Source organism: Accipiter gentilis, chromosome 3 (genome assembly GCF_929443795.1).
Source record: "Accipiter gentilis chromosome 3, bAccGen1.1, whole genome shotgun sequence".
NCBI lineage: Eukaryota > Metazoa > Chordata > Aves > Accipitriformes > Accipitridae > Astur > Astur gentilis.
The window spans coordinates 19,355,263-19,372,685 of record NC_064882.1 but is presented as its reverse complement, the minus strand read 5'-3'; the positions used below and the strand labels follow the sequence as shown (position 1 = coordinate 19,372,685).

Below are 17,423 nucleotides of genomic sequence, written 5' to 3'. Positions count from 1 at the left end.
GAGCGGCAGCGCCCAGCGGCCGCGGGGAGCCCCACCCCTGGCAACGTCACTCCAACCCCCCGACAGAGCCAGGAACGACCGCGAGCCGTGACGCTTGCGGGGAACGCACGTGACATCAGAGCGGTGGGCCGGGCCGGGGGAGGTGGTAAGATGGCGGCGGCGGCGGCGGCCGGATTCGCGTCCTCCGCCCCCCTCACCACCCGCCGGCGCCGCTGAGGAGGCGGCAGCGGCAGCAGCAGCAGCGCCCGCGGCCCGCCCCGCCCCGCCGCGCCACAGCCCTCCCCCGCCGCGGGCCGCCCGGCCATGTAGACGGGGCGGCGCGGCCGCCCTTCCCCGCGCAGCCGCCCCTCTGCCGGCGGGCGCCATGGAGGACGTCGGCTCGGGCGTGAACGCGGACGCGGAGGTGCGGAAGCTGCAGGAGCTGGTGAAGAAGCTGGAGAAGCAGAACGAGCAGCTCCGCAGCCGCCACGGCGCCCTGCCCGCCGCCCCCGCCAGCCCCAAGCGCCTGCTGGGCGGCGGGCCCTCCCCGTCGCCCCCCGCCGCCTCCCCGCCCGACGGCCGCTGCCTCAGCCCCAGGGCCGCCGCCGCCGCCCGGCGGCCGCCCCCCGAGGAGCCCGGCGGCGGCGCGGCCGGCGAGGAGGGCAACGGCCTCCTGGACGACGCTGCGCTGCTCAGGCCGGAGGAGCTGGAGCGGTTGGCCGGCTGCGAGGAGGACGAGACCGGCTGGTGAGGAAGGCGGCCGGGGTGGGGATGGGGTGCGCGGGTGCCCCTCTCCGCCGGGACCGGGACCGGCACCGTCCTGCCCTTACCCCGCCGTCCCCGGGAGGAAGGGGCCGTTCCCAGACGTGTGTGCCTGGTGGTGTCGGAAGGTGGTCTCGGGGCTTTGTGTGGGGAGGCAGCCTCGCCCTCTGGGGCTGGATGAGGGGATTAGCTCTCCGAGATGCACTGACGCCTGCGGGGGAAGGGTGTTGGGGTTTCTGCACATCACATCGCGCCTCCCTGGAGGCCTGCAGCTCTGTGCTTTTGTTCGGCCGCGGTGAGGGTATTGCATCGGGTCACTCGGAGGCCGGAGTGGGCTCCAGTTCCGCTGCAAAATCCGTTGTCAGTGTTTTCACAAGTCCAGAAAGTGTGGAGGCGTCAGGAAACTTGTGGAGGATTTCTGGGGTAGTGCGGAATTAGCCCACAGGTACTGTAATACTACAGGTGTGCATCAAGCATGTTTTAAGCCTTGATTTCTTTCAGCTGTGAAGGCAGCAAATGTAATATACTCCACCTCATAAATGCGTTGTCCTTAGGTGTTTTCATTTACTGCTAATGATGTAGGACCACTGTTTACCTTGGGTGGTTCTTCTCTTTTTAAATGGGCTGCTTACCCTGCTGCTCCAGCAGAAACACCTGCAGGTGGCTGTTCACCTCGTCTTTATTACACTCAGATGAGCTTTTACGGAGAATCGAGGTTTGCTCTCTTGATGTCATGCTGTCCCCCAGCTGTCGTTTTGAAGTTTACTATGACACTAGTTGGGGAGCAGTGTTAGAGCTGCAGGAGAAATAGCGGAGAGGAGCACAGTGTCAACAGAGAAACGCAAGGGCAGCGTGTACAGGAAGAAAAAGCGAACAAAAGCAGTCTGACTTGGGTCAGAACTGGTTGTAGGTTCATCTACAAAGGCCTTTGGGAGTGAACATGCAGACAAATTTAAAAAAACAAACAAACAAAAATGTCTTTCAGAGTTAGAAACACCTTTAAAAACGCTGGAATGATGCCATGCATGAGCAATGTTTTAGTTGCTCAGGGAGGAGACAGTGTGTGCGCGCTTCCCTGGAGAAGTCATTTGCCTGACATCCAGCCTGATCCACTGGAGAAGTATGAGCGCAGAAGTTTATTCTCATCCAACACGAGCTTACTAAATTAACACAAGGAATCATCTTCCAGATGATGAGTCTGTGCAAGGCAGCTACTCTTATTTCTCGGCTTATGCCTTGTAATCTGCTGGCTTATAGCATGTGAGGGAAATAGAATATACTAAATTTGCACAGTAAGTTTGGAGTGGGATGGTGAAATTTGTGAATGTCATGAATTCTAGTGACAATAGATGGTATCATTTTTATATATTATATATTAATTATATTATATATTAATCCTAAATCATGGGCAACATAATGCATCTCTTCAGTGAAAGTTAATGTCACAGCAGAGCATATGGTGACAGTGACAGCATAAATGTTGTGTGGTTTTTGTTTATGCAGTTCTGGGCACTCATGGGCAGGTGGCATAGTACACTGAGCACTGCTCTTGCTGGTGTCAGGTGTTTGGCACATTGCTTACGCTGCCTGTTATTGTGGATTCAGTCATGTTTCGATGCAAGTTCTAGTCCTCAAAAGGCAACAAAACTTAAGATCAGTCTTTTGCATGTCTTCATTCCTTCACTAGTATTTTAGCAACTGTAATAACTAATTTTCAATCTCATACATGGGACAATGACTCAGACACAAAAGCATACACATAGAAAAGAGCACTTGTTAAAATTTACTTATTGTTGTTCGTATCGAGAAATACGGCTATGTAATTTTAAAAACTGTCTTTTCATACTATAATTTAATAAGCACTTAATGATAAATGTAGTCTGGCTAGGTTGATGATTTTTTTTTCCAAATTACTTTATAAAAATGGAAATCAAACTCCTGGAATTTCTGAACACCATTTAATTCAACTGTTGAGGCACTAAATACTCTCAAACCATTTTTATTTTTTTTATGAAGGCAGGATGACTTTGTGCATTTGAGAAATGAAGGTCATTGCTCTAAATGAAGTTGGAAATTTTCAGAGGGCTTGTGGAACAATCAAAAAGAAACAAGCCTGTGAAAATAGGAGGGATGTTGTGAGTTAAGTGGATTTCTCTTAAACTGTTTCATAAAGATCCCACTCTTAAGGCCTTGGTTAGGCAAGGTCACTCAAAAAGTAACTGAATCAACTGAAAGGGTGAATGTACCCAATGAAATTTAAACCTCATGTGAACTCTTTCAGGTTCAAATGGATTTGGATCACTACTGCTTAACCCCAAATCCTGTTTAAACTATAGGATTATACCACTGTAGAAATCAAAGACCACTTAGCAGCTGAGGAAACCTCATGTGGAAACAAGCTAAATTTAAATCACAGTTTGTGCATAAAAAAAATTGATTCACCTTGCTTGTTTTGATTGCCTTACATAGAGAAGCCTAGATTTGTCTTTACTTCTGATTTCAGAAGGACCTTGCTCTGGGAGATAATAGATGATGAACGGTGCTGGTTATCTCTGTTCTTCTCTGTTTTGTGTACTACAGGCATTTTTTCAGCACATGTATTCATATATCCCATTATGAAGTTGTCTGCAGCCTTGTAATGGCAGAAGAAATAGTTTTCTTCACTGCTAAAATTACTTTGTTTTACATTTAATGCTCACATGAGATTAGTGCCTGTGAAGTTTGGCTATGAATTTAAGATGGAGCGGTTGATACTGTGACTGAAATTGATACTGGAATCTGACATGATTTTTTGAAACCTACGTTTTGAAGTTGATCGTCTCACCTTTAGGTTTTAATTCTTTATATACGTTTAGATAAGTCTATGCAGGACAGAAGTGTAAAGTGAAAAATGAGAGGAGGAGGTAGAACTAGCCTAAATTACTAATAAGTGAAAAGAACTTTGGTACTGCTGCTTTAGTAGCAGCATTAGCTATTAAAACAGTATTAGTGAACTTTGGGACTGTTTATTTTTTTGCTTGTTTATTTTTCTTTTCTGTGGTTAGTTAAATCCAGATATGTTTTAGGTTTTAAACAGTTCAGCACATGAGACAATCTTCAAATCACATGGTAAATAACTAAAAATATTTCAGTGAATTTAGATTGAATTTCTTGGCCATATGCTTCTGAATCCTGTTTAATGTGCTGAAACTTTCTTCCTAATAGGGTACTGAAGGTTGCAAATAGGAAAATATGCATACGCACACAGTACTGAGCTGTACCTAGGCATGTAGAGACTTTGCTTTAGGCCTGCTAAGTGATTAGGCTAGCAGTGACTTTGGAAATCTATGGGTGTTCCTGTTTAGCTGTTCTTGAACCACATTGGATCAAATGTAATTTTTTTTTTTTTTTTCAAATTTCAATCTGAACAAGTCTTTTTTATTAATTAATTAAAAAGACAAAAGGGCAGGAAGGGGGACCAGAGCGGAGAAATCTTCAGAGAGGCAGGATGAGGTGTGCAGCTCCTTGCCTGACTTGCTGGGTAAGGTTGGGTGTGGATGTGTAGCACATTCAAGACAACATGGTAACAGTATGCAAGGTGGCTTGCTGTGCTGCTTTTAAAAAGTGAGCTGTCCTGAGTTTATTGCAGGATAAGTGTGCACGCGTGGGCAATTACTGTAATTAGTTAATGTGATGTGAATCCACTGTCACTTGCTTTGTGGTAACTTGTTACACAGTCACTTACCTAAACTTTCTGAGGAGCTTTCTTCTAAATGACAGGAAAACATAAAGTGCTCTTTTTTCAAAATTTATATGCAGTGTGTGCATAAAAGAGTATAGAGCTTGCTGTATATAGGTTTTGTACATATAATTGCTCAGCAAACTTGAGAACAGTTGTGTCCTCTTTAAATGATTGTGCTATAAAAGCTAGCCTACCACTTATCAATGTTTTCATGTCACTGCAATCTAAAGTCTCCTTGGTAGGGCTGAAATAGCTAACAGCTGAATGACTTCGTTTACAAACAAAAGGCAGTTACTGTGTGTTTAAAGTTAAATTACTGGTGGGTTGTTAATAGTTCAAAGTAATATTTTTGGTGTTTTTGAAGACTTCATATTGGTTTGGTATCCTGTTTAGTTAAAATGAAAAGCAAGTACTTTTACTATTCTCATTCAGCAGCTATTTCTGTTAAATTGGCACCTATTTTTAATGGTCTATGTTTCTGTTCTAGTCATCCATTCCAGTTAGTTGGCTTAGTGGCTGTTTTGAGATACAGAGGATGAAAACATGATTGTAATGATTGTCTTTCAGCTCATACTGCTTCATGTCCTTTGAGCACTAACTTTATGTTTTGGAACTCTGAAGTCTGCTGTAGTGAACTAGTAAAGTGTAAGGTGAGTGTTTTAGGACAGAGCTGCACCTGAATAACTCCCATTGCTGAAATTACATTGCAGCTGTTCCTCTTCAGCTGCTAAAATGGCATTGTATTAATGGGGTTTAGGCCTTTTGGAAACTGGACAGGTTCTGATCAATTCCTGCCCTGTGACCTAAGTAAAAGAGAAATCAATGCTTTTAATTTTGTGACATTAAATGTCAATCTGATTTGAAGTTGTTTTTATTTTTAACCAAATTCAGATAATGGCTTCTCAAACTAGGAAGATAACTTGAAAAGAAGGATGTGAGAGCGCTAAGGATTAGAGAAGTTACCAGTTTGTCAAATAAAACTACTGGTGTAACATCAAATAATATTCCATTTGACTTAAGTCTGAGATATCTGTTTGTTGTAAAATGGACGTTTGAGGACTGTAGGAAGAACTTTTTTCCATTTTGAACGTCTTGTGTGATATTTATGGCTTTTAAATATGTTTGGTACTTTGATATTATGAAAGCTTTGATACAAATTTCCTGTATTGTCTTAATGGTATTCCTGAAATTTACCTTATAATCATGTCTTGTTTAGGCATGATTCACATTTCTACTTTTTGTAGGTGTTTGTAGAGCTTATATTTTGGAACATGTACAATAGGACACACAACTTCTCAGCTTTTCTCTGTTCTGTTTAAGTATCAACAATACCATCAATACCATGTTAGAGCATATATGATCTAACAAATTCCTTCTGAAAAGCTTCTCAAACAGCGGACAGGTGTACAGTTTGTGTGACAGTTCTGGGGAAGCTACATGCTGGTGCTACAGGAGCCTTCCAAGCTTTTGAAGGCCCCTTTTCCTATTCTACAACATCCCTTTCAGACAGCAACATGTTCTTTTGAGATGAGGAAATGAATAATGGCTATAATTTCCAGCAACTAGCCAGAGCACAGCTAACTATCTTTAATTGTTGGTGGCAGGAAGGTAGTTGTGTTCCCAGCTGCACTTTGCAACCTCTCTGAATCCTCCCAGTTCTACCTGAAAATTGCATCATGTAGTTGAGGCGTGCTGCTTTAATACGAAGGTTTAATGAGATTATCAAAGTGTTTGTGTAGTATTCATCTCCTTATTTTGAGAGGCCTGGAGTTTTGCTGTAACTCATGCATCTCTTGTAACTAGAAGCATTCAGTAAAGTACACCAACAAATTAGTAATTACAGGCTGAGCAATGTGTCTCAGTCAGTTACAACTGCAGGATAGGAACTTCGCAGGGGTGGTGGAGGAGGAAAGAGGAAATCTGTGAGCCACATGGGCAGGGATGTCACTTAGGTTTTGGTTTGTTTTTTGTTCTCTGCAACCAGAGATTCTCTTCAGATCTTTACCTGTAGCTGTTTATTCAAAATCCATCATAAATTTAAACTTATGTAAATAGCTCCAAATAGGATCTCCTGAAAGTTTTAGATTGATCTAAAAGAGTTTAGATTGACACTGTTGTGTTCTAAATTGTCTATTTCTATGACTGTCCAGTATTATTGTCTCCTGATTTATTTATTTTTAGTAGCTTTTCATTGTGGAATTTCCCTCCTGTATTTTAGGGGAATTTCTTAGCAGTCTCTCCTTAGATTTCTACTTTTTCTTCGCATCTTCTCTTCAGGTTGCTTTCTCGATCCTGCTTTTGCCTGCAACATGTTTTATGTGCTCTCTTGTTTCATTGACTCTATTCTACCTGCTAGTTTTCACTTAATGTAGGTAAAATAAATGAACTCTTAACTCAAGTTCCTTCCACTTGCTATCTTCTGATTCAGATCTGTGACTTCATATTCATCTGCATGTTTTTTCCCTCACTCTTCTATTGAGCAGTAGAAGGATTTTGATACAAAAAGACTTCCTTTCTTCCTGATTAGAATCTTGGCTTCTGGTTTTAGGCCTGTGGCAACTAGCTGCTTGTATTGTAATGCTCTGGGAGGTGTTCCTCAGGTGAGGTAATCCCTATGCAGATATTCCATTCCTACCTCAATGTTGTGTCCTCTTTCTTCAAAGCCTTTTCTGACTCAGCTGTGTCCCAGTTCAACATGCTACAGCTTGCCCCATTTGGCTGACATTATCCTATGAGCTTGTAGTGACAGTAGTCTTTCTGCAAAAGCTCTGCCCTTTTTCTGCTGTGTCTTCCTGGAACTAATCAGTGGAGCCCCTGGCTGCTTTAAACTTCAGATTGGCACTGCTGTGGCATAGTTGACTAGTGACAGCTGAAGGAGGGGAATATTACTGTGTGCAGCAGAATCGTAGTGTCTGGGCTTCTAAATGCTGTTTGAAAATAGATTGAAGCTCCTGGCCTTCTTTTTATATACTGTTTTCTTGTACTTGACCTTGTGTTACTGAATTGCAGAGTCTACTCTTTTGTGGAGAAATTGGAGTGTAGGTTTCTGGTGTGTTAACATTTGTAGTGGGGTGGTAACTGTAAGCTGTCAGCTTCCTCAATCATTTTCAACTTCCTGTTATGAGGAAGTGATTTAGTAGTGTTTAAAGATGCATGAGGTCGTATTGGTAATTTTCAATCTTGGAAGTTGCTGTGCTGCCAATCAGTGCTGTTGCATTGCTGTAGAATGCATTAATACGTACAAACAGGAATGAATCTCTTCTGGAAAGCTCTTCAGCTATGAAGAACCTGTATCTTTTGGGTCAAACAGTAGTTGGACAAAGATCATCACCTAGCTGTATGAAGTTATTGGTACATATTTCATAGTCTCTTTTCTGTTCTTTTTTTCTTCCTGCTATTGGCAAGAGAGGAAAGAAGTAGTAGAAGCATCACTCTGATTCTTAGCTTTGCCCTTGGTCTTATTTTTTTAAACCAAATTAGGTAAAGCAAATAGAATTGTCAGCTTCAAAACTTGAGATTGGCTGTTCTTTGTCAGGTGGGAAATTAAGAGTGCTACTTTATAATAATGAGACTTTGTAATTGCATGATAAGCAAGAAAATGTTCTGGAAGAGCCATTGTGTTACTGCTTCAATGCACATGTGTTTGTCGTGAGGTAGTGGAGTTGCACGAAATATATATATTCTAAAATTCTGTCTTTTCTTGAAATGTAGGGTGTGAAACAAAGGCTGTTAAAGGAAAAACAGCTGACTGGAAAGAGGTGGGAGAATTTGCAATATATCTTTGGTTAAAAAGGGAGGTGGAAGAGTGGAAGCTGTGTGAGCCTAAATCGCTTCAGTAAATAAACTACTTGTGAAACAAATGCAACACTTGGAAGTTGCAGAAGAGAATGTGTTGGAGCTTAAAATACCAGGTGCCGTTTTGATTAGAGTAGTCTTGTAGGTTTGTTAAAGATATCCCTTTTGTGTGTCTTTCCAAGAGGACATGCACTTTAATTTCTTGCCTGTTATACTGGGTATTACTGTAAGCACTTCAGATGCACATGGAACTTCTCAAACGCAGCAAGGCATGTCAGCTATCCAGAGAGCTAGGAGTGAGTCTAGGCTGTACAGCACAAAAGTTGGTTTTGTTGCCTTTGACGCTTCTTTGTATTGTGTAAACGTACCTTAGGACAGAAGAGTACAGGCAAATAAATGCTAAAAGACAGTAAATTTGACGTGTTAGCTAGTAGATGTTAAATGTTACTTTTAACTATGTGCAGATAATCACAAAGTATAGCAATTTTTGTAATTGTTTGCATAGGACTGTAAAAATTGAGTGATCCTTGTGCTTTCCAAGGATCTTCAGGGCTATGAATATGTGATGGACTTAGCTTTTCTTGTGGGCAGAGTGCCTGTGAAGATTGTAAGGATTTCTACAAAATCAGTTTTAATGACCAGCATGATACAGGCCAGAGCGTAAGCCACAGGGACCGTAGTAAGTGGCAGCAGCTATTTGCATTGTTACAAACAGCTTCATTTTCATTTGAAAACCTGACAGCTAATAAAAATCCTCTCCTGCCTTACTGAACATAGCTTTTGAATTTCAGTGTTTGAGGGAAGAGTGTTTCAGAGCATGCTCTAAACAAAGTGATCAGTGTTTTGGGTGAGATATTCATGGTGGTTTTATAAGTATGCTTCTTGGTAAGCTTTTGTAAGAAGTGATCTTATGGGTAGTGATTAAAAAAAAAAAATCTTTTAAAGCTGTTTATAAACCAAACTGAGTTCAAGTTCTAGAATTACAGAGGAAGGATCAGATAACAATCTCATAACATAGCAGTGGGAAATAACTTCCGTGTTGCTGATGTCATTGGTATAAAGGAAACAAGAATTTTTGCTGTCTGTTTTGTATGAAAGTATGGCTGATGAGGCTGTCAAATGTTCTTAAGTTACAGTGTGTGGCATACAACCATATTCACTTGGAGTATGAAGTCTGTCATTACTGGTGAAGAAACACTAATTTAACCATTTCTGTATATGCATAAGCTCTAGTTGGAGCTGTGGATCTTGTTCACTTGTCTTTTGCTGAAGCATGTTTCTAAGTTTGGTTCTAGTCCAAAGATAAGGCTTAAATATCCCTATTTTGAGTGTGTGATTGGTTACGACTTTTCCTTTAATCTGTTTGTTGAGGGAGGAGAAATTTTCAGCTAAATTTCTAGACTTTATAAACTGGAATACTTCTTTCTTCAGTCATGGAATGCTGATGTTAAAATAAATGAACAGAGACGCTGATGGGCAAAGGCCTCAGCATGTCCTGCAGAACAATATGAGCTCATTGTTTCTCTCTACTTTTCTATATGCATTATCTCTTGTTCCTTGTTCTTAATGCTTGACTGTAAACCCCTTAGGACAGAGATAGTCCCTTTGTTCAGTGTTCAGAGGAAAACTAAAAGATCAGGTGCTAGGATACAAATTAAAAGTAAAAATAAAATGCTTATTGTTCAAGGCTACTGAAATAGTAGATGTGTTCTGTGCACTTTAGCACTGTTCCTTGGCTATTAAGATGCTGATCACTAGCTACATCTTTGTGTTCAGGAAAACAATAGTTGCATATTGCATAGTGCTTTATTTCCTTTTTTCAGGTGAATGTTACTTAAATCTGAAAAGATTAATCCTGATTTGTACATTTATGGGACATGTTAGATATATGGACAATTTCACTATGTCTGAAAAGTGAAGACTTTTTTTTCTGGCTTGTTAGTTGGTATATCCCAGTGTAGCAATATAGACATCACTTCTTGCTAGAAGTCCTTAAGCAGCCGTGTGTTATCAGTATTATACGGCATCCAAACCAGTTAATTTAAAGGTAAAACTTGTGCTTTCTTTGCATTTTGGGATTGTGCTGTAGATACTGTATAAAAATGGCATAGTATGTGGTATTTTGTTACATGCCTGATCTTACACTCATTTTGTCTGTCTTCATAGACCTTTTTTTTTTTTTTTCCTCTCCTTTTAAGGTTATATACATCCCCAAAGAAGAAACTGACTCCAGTGCAAAAATGTGTCAGTCCATTAGTTTGGTGCAGGCAGGTATTGGATTACCCAAGTCCTGATGTTGAGTGTGCTAAAAAGTCGCTGATCCACAGGCTGGAACAGACAATGTCAGGTGAGTTTCTGCATACTAATATCACTGGGTTGTACATATTTATTCTGAAACAGAGTTGGAATTAGCTGATAGATTGTTATGAGAGAAGAGGGTGAGATCCAGCAGTTACTTCTGTCTAAAGTGTTCATTATGGTTTGTGAACAGTAATTCATTCTACTCATTTTCTGGACTGTATAAACAAAATGAAAAGAAGCATTAGACCATGAGTCATGATTTTGGAATTTTATACTACCTGCAGTTACAATTTGGCCCCAAGTTTTCAGGAGGAAACAATGTCCTTAACTTGGAGATTTTCTTGTCTTATTTTAAAATAGAAGTCTGTATTAAACTATCATAATTGTTAGGTGCTTGTCAGTGTGTTAACATGGAACTATCATAATTGTTAGGTGCTTGTCAGTGTGTTAACATGTAACTTAGTTTTCTGCTAGATGAGATTTTATTTCATCTAAGGAAATGGATGCTGAAGTTCTTGAATACTTTGTGGAGGTAATATTGATTTCTTTTCCTCCCATCCTCGATAATTTAAGAAGTTGTCACAGTCAGATTAAAAAAATCCAGAGTTCATGATTCTTCCTTGATACAAATTAGTTGGTTATATTCAAAACTGGAGAAGGACTGACCGTTTGGCCATGAGAGGATGAAAGTCTACATTCTCTGCTCTTATTCCCAGCCTTTTTGATGTCAAACCAGCAGCAAAACACTGAAGATCTGATTAGAATTCTATGTCCAGCTGGTTTCTTGCTTTATTTTAATTTCTTTGTTAGAGCCTATTTTTATTTTTTTTAAAAAAAAGTTGTGCTGAGACATAACTTTCTTTCTTGCTGTTAGTATCTATTCTCTCCCTGTATGTCCATCTTTTTGCAGTCTTGTGCTACATGTGATTTTTTTATTTTTTTTTTTAACTGTTATCTTCAGGAATTAGTGGAATGGCTGGACTTGAGCTAAGAATATGTGAATACACAGTTCCAGGAGTGTTCCCAACTGCCAGCTACTTTACATGGTTATACGTGAACTTTGTGCTGAGTTTGACTGACTTTTTTCCTCTCCTTAGATTCTTTTCTGGATCAATTCAGTATTTATTCTGGTTTGTACTAAAATCATTCTTAATAAAATTTGAAAACATTACTGGTACATCACAGGAAAAGTCCATTTCTTATCTTTATAAAAATCGTGGACATAATGGTGAAAGTGCCTTCAGTATGAGTCACCTTTGATCTTCCCCTATTTCCTGTGCTTTGTGTATGCTGCCTTGACAAATGTCTATTAACAATTTTCCTGAACAGTTAACATGATATATAGCTTGCCACAGGCAAAGACTGACATTCTAAACAATGAAAAGTACCCAGATCACAGGGATTTAGGAATGATGATACAAGTTTGGGAATTGGAATACTATTGAGTATTTAGGACTGGATAGCAGTTAGGTAAGGTATGAACAATTCTGTTCATGGTTTTAACTTCTTTTCAGAACTGAGAAGAAATCTTCCAAAAGTACCACAAATTGATACCCTAAGGGTATCCTTAAAAATTCAGTCATAGTTGAAGCAGAGTGGCAGGAAGCTTCCCTATGAAATGGACAAACTTAAAAGTTTGATCATTCAAATGATGTGCCTAGGCAATTTTACCTTTTTTTTTCCTTTTTTTTTTTTTTTCCATAGACCTGAGAATCTGCCTCTGGCAGTGATACTTGCAAGAATACTGGAATTCATCTATAGTACTAATAGGGGAAAATATTAGCAGTAGAAGAGATGGGCACTAATACTGCTGGTTGGAGCAGATTGCATGGAAAAATTACTTTGTAACAAGAAAGAAAATTGTTCTTTAGAGCAACCAGCCTACTTACAGATACAGGGTAGCAGGAAGCTCTACTGGAGATGCCAAGTAGTGCTACTTGTAACCTTGTGCGTGTTTCCTACCCCACAATTTCTGGAATATCTTGGGACTTTTATTTTACATAGTACTTGTACTTCATGGACCCATCACTTAACGTATTACTAGTTACTGGTTCAGCTTATCAACTGCAGGTCCAGTCTCTGTGCATAAGGCTCTTCATACTACTGTTACTTTCTCTCATGAATCCTTGTTGATGTTTCCTTTGCCTTGACTATTTTCTCTTCGTCAGTTCCTATTGTTATGTCTTTCTAATCTAATATATTTTTGCTGTTTCTCAGTCTCAAATGCACTCTTGTATTCCACATTTTCCTCTTCCTTCTTATGAAGTAATCTTTTCCATTGTGTGATAATAAAGGAGGGAAGAGCAGCTTTCAGCTCCATGTTACTGTGGGCAGTTATTGAGAACACAGGATGCACAGTGCCTTGTTGCTTGTTAGTTGAGGTTTACAATTGCAGAGTGAGTCCTCGTCAGTGTTGGAAGCATGGTCAGACTAGAGGGAACCTTAGGTATGTTCTGGTGCAAAGAGCTCTCTTAGCCATGCCTCAGGTCCCTGGTGAAAAGTGCAAGAGTGCATTTTACATTGGCTGCAAACCATGGCTTCTACCACATGGTGGTTTAAAATCATATATGGGTAGAACACATCAAGTAAGCAGCAGCAGGAACAGAAATAGTAGGTGGAAGAATTTCTGGAAGAGATGCTTTCTTAAGACAGTTGCACAGAATTAGAAAAGAGTAACTTTAGTTGTACTGCAGTTTTTACTGGGGCAGTTTTTATTCAAATATTTGAAATCAAATGCATGATCACTATAGCTGGTAGGAGAACTGTGTGGCTGTATATGTAAAAACTGACATATTTTCCATGCTGAGCAAGTTTGACTTTTCAGTTAAGCATTGAACTTGTTCAGAATTAACTGTTATTTAGCTACCTTTGGTCTTGATAGATTTTGCTAATGATTGTTTTGAATTACTATGGGGACAGCTGGAATAAATTTGTCACTTAATTGTAACAAAAATAAATATCAGGTCTCTAGCATGTGGAAAAATGCACTCAATTAATACAGTAGATCATAACCACCTAAGCATGAGTTTTATGCACTCAAATTTTTCTATTCCTATTTTCTAGAGCAAAAGAGAGATTCAACACCAATTTAACCAGATGTTGACTAAAACAAATTAGATGCTGCATACTGTTTCTGAATGTTATAAAAAGAAAATTTACATTAAAATAAAAATGTGGATCATTAACCCTCCCCTCTGGTGTTATGAAAGCTAATGTTTCATCTAATGTAGTATCATTTTAAAATGAGTTATCTGTCTTACTAATGTTGTCTGACACTCCTAATAAAGACTGTATCTCTAGTTGTTACAAAAATAGTAATGTCTTACTAAGTTACAGAAATCCCTATTGGAAAAACTTTAGGAATTGTAGGTCAGAAAAATAGTTTGAATCCAGCTTTTTTCCTGGGGAAAAATAAAGTGCTGAGGAAGGTAGAAGTTCATGTTAACTAGGGTGAAACTGCTATACCATATAAAGTGTCATCATGTACCAGAGCATACTTTTTATATGTAACAACAGTATGCTTTCTTTCATCTAAAGAAATCTGTATGCGATCAAATATTCTGTATCATTATGCATATGTATGAAGAGTGTGTTTTGAAGGTTATACAGTCGTACAATTGTTTTCTACTTTGTGGTTAGTATTTTAAAATACTTGTCTGTGTAATAAGTATGAAATAAAGAATTGTTGTGCAGACTTACATTTTAGGGTTTTTTTTACTGTCATTTTCAGCAAGAGATGAAAAGTAAATTTTTTGGCATGAGAACAAAGATTCAGTTGGAATAGAAGCTTTGGGTTTCCTATGTGAATGCTGGAAGAACTTGCTATCAAAGGAGCTGTCTCATCAGAGGCAACCAGAATACAAATGGCTTGTAATTACTAGTTTTGTTAACTGAGCTTTGTAGTAAAATGGAGATTTTCCTTCTGATGCTCTCAAAATAAACTGGAGGTACCTCAAGAATACTTGCTAGAATTCATTTAATGCACTAATTGCTGAAATTAGTGCATATCATTTAAGTCTTGCAGTGAAAGCTGGAATATAAACTTTCCAGCCTCTATGTATAACTGTCTTTTCACTCTAATTCAAACACTAGTAATATTAACTGGTTTAGACTTCAGAAAGGATCTTTACATGAGGTACAATTTAAGGAATCTGCTGCAAAGTCAATATTCTTTGAATAGCTTAATGCCTTTTTTTTCTTTTTCTTTTTTTTTTTTTTTTTTTTTTTTTTTTTTTTTTTTAGAACTGCTTGAGTGTACTGCCATACATTTGCCAGGCCTATTCTTGTCAGTTTATAATATATGTGTATAGTTTCAATACTGTTATGCCTTAAAGAGAGTTTAGTTTTTAGCAGCTAGGTGATCTGCAACTTAATCTAATTTAGATTTACACACCATAAAGTTTGGATCTCTAGCTTTCAGTTTAATGTTTTGCAATTTAATTTGTTCTTTGTTAAAATACAGTTTTGTTTGGCATAAAATACTTCCAGCAGTGAAGGAACTGGTTTTACCGAAAGTGATCAAATCTCCTTTGGTTCCCACTTCCCCCATTGAAGTTCCATTTTCTATTATACTAAAATAAAATGTAAATTTATGAATAAAATAGTCATTTAAGTAACTATACAAATCATATACCTGGCTACTACAGGAATTGCAGTATTGTACTGAAAATGTTCGCCAGTGGTTAAAATTAATCTAAAAATATTTTAGCATTGAAATATTTACAATAAATAGTAAAGTACCCAATTTTAGATCTTAAATTTTGGAAAGGGTTGAACCTCATGGACATAAAAATACCAAAGCATTAGAACAGGAGGTATACAGAAGGGAATAATCCTACAGTCAACTTGCTTTATTGTGCCCAGTAGGTTCATGGTACCCAGAAATATAGATGGAAGCATTTGCCACGCTTAATGGTTTTTCATTTTAGCGTATGCTTTGGGGAATTTTATAGGTGTTATTGCGTTGTTCTGCAGTGTCTGTCTTGGGGTTATTGTTGAAATATTGTGTGATCTAGACAGGTCTCTGAATTCTGGAGAACTAGTCTTCATGGTGTGCTCTGGTTTGTATGTAATTATGCGTAGGAGGTATGTTAGCATAGCTTAACTACTACTGTCTTTTTAATTGCTTCCCTCCTCCTTCTGAAGGCCTACATTGAATATCTTGAAGAGATCAGTTGTAGTGATCTTGGATCTCATAAGGAAAATATTTGTTGCTACCTTGTCTTGCACTCTTCTCCCACTCCTTCCACGGTATGGTTGTGTCTAGGAGATGAAGAAGTCAGTTTAAAATCTTCCTGGTGACTGAAATGTTCTACTGTGAATTGTGTAGTAATTAAATCACACTGAAGATACCGTATAGTATTGTATTCATTTTTCATTGGTTCCTTCAGTATAATTTGTCGCTTTTCTTCTCTTTCATACAGCTCTCAAGAGACAGAGTTTGTACAGCAGCCCTTTCAGTGCGGTCAGTTATGCGAGCTCCTATAGTCCAAATACTAGTAGCCCCTACAGCAGTGGTTTCAACTCTCCCTCCTCAACACCGGTGAAATCTGCTTTAGTGAAACAGCTCATACCTCCTGGTGCCTCAGGTAAGTGTGTGTGAGTGTCTGGTCTCTCCCTTTCTTCTTCCTCCTCTTCCTTTCAAAAACATGTGCTCAAATAGATTACATTTGCATTGAACTAGATTAAGAAAGACAGCAAAAACTTGTCAGTCTTTTGTAGGATGTTTGCATCACGCAGTATTTAAGCTTTTTAGAAAAGGCTTTTTTACAGACTTTCTGGCATGAGATATATTTAAAATGTTTTCTCTGGATGTCCATGTCCCTAAAATCACTGATGCATATTAGCAGTTAGACCAAAACACATAGCGTTAGTTCTGTGGAGTCCCAACATATGTAAGCTGCTTCTAGGATTGGCCCTGTAATTGTCTGGGATGTAAGTTGCATAGTAGGTGTTTAAAGGTTAAATGTTGGTAATTGTAAAGTCTTTGCAACTAGCCTATTACTTATTAGCTGAAACATTTGGTATGCAATGTATCCATCAGTACCTCTGACATGTGAACAATATAATCTAAGGAAGAAGCATATGTTTTAATTAAAGGCATTCCATGAGGCTTTGCAGTCATCAGTGTAAACACTAACTTCTGGCAATGTTTTCTGCCTTTATGCTGCACCATAGATACTTTATTTGCATCAGAAAAATTGATGCCTGGAACATGATGCCTCTACTCTGACATCAGAATGTTGGCTTATTGATGCCTCTACTCTCACATCAGAATGTTGGCTTATTATATATACTTTAACTCGAGTTAGCTTGCAGGGAAGATGAAAAAATATTGCATTGACAGTCCAACTATCCGTAGTTTGCTGGGGACTTGTAAAGAGAAACCTGCACTGCAGTATATTCACCAGAGCCATTACCCAGGTTTTGTTTTAATCTATGTAGCTCTGCTGTGTGTTGTGTGCTACAATGCTGTATCTGCCTGCAGGACAGAGAGATGAAATGTAACTGGCAATGGGGTGTCAGCCAGAAGGCAGCAAATGGAAAGAGTTTTTTCTGGTATGTTATAGTTTAGCAAAGGTGTATACATAGAACAGGAAGTATTTTCAGATAAACTGTATTTTAAGCATTCCAAACTGAATCAATATTCATTGGATCAGCAAGTCCTTACTGTGAAGAAAGATATAGTCAAGCATATGTCTTACAAGGTAGTGTGCAGAGAATAGAATGAAAGCACAAATGGAACAGGTATGCGGTTGCTCTTTCTGTAAGAGCTGTGCAGACTTCGTAGGAGTTGAAACTTGGTACGGGTAGACCAAACTGTGTCATTAATCTGTTTTACCACCTTTATAATGATTTTATAAAG

At 39.2% G+C, this 17,423-nt stretch overlaps 1 protein-coding gene across 4 annotated transcripts in view; it reads left to right on the top strand.

Moving 5' to 3' along the window:
* The first annotated feature begins 321 nt into the window (after positions 1-321).
* The window catches only part of SLAIN2 (SLAIN motif family member 2), a 35,621-nt gene continuing 18,519 nt past the window's right edge, over positions 322-17,423 (top strand). For 2 of the 4 annotated variants that reach the window (XM_049834352.1, XM_049834345.1), the window contains exons 1-3: positions 322-726; positions 10,456-10,604; positions 15,982-16,146. In XM_049834352.1, the coding sequence (XP_049690309.1) occupies positions 365-726; positions 10,456-10,604; positions 15,982-16,146 (676 nt within the window). In that variant the 5' untranslated portion in view covers positions 322-364. The remainder of the gene's footprint in view (positions 727-10,455; positions 10,605-15,981; positions 16,147-17,423) is intronic. The other 2 variants (XM_049834326.1, XM_049834335.1) reach the window with 2 other exon arrangements.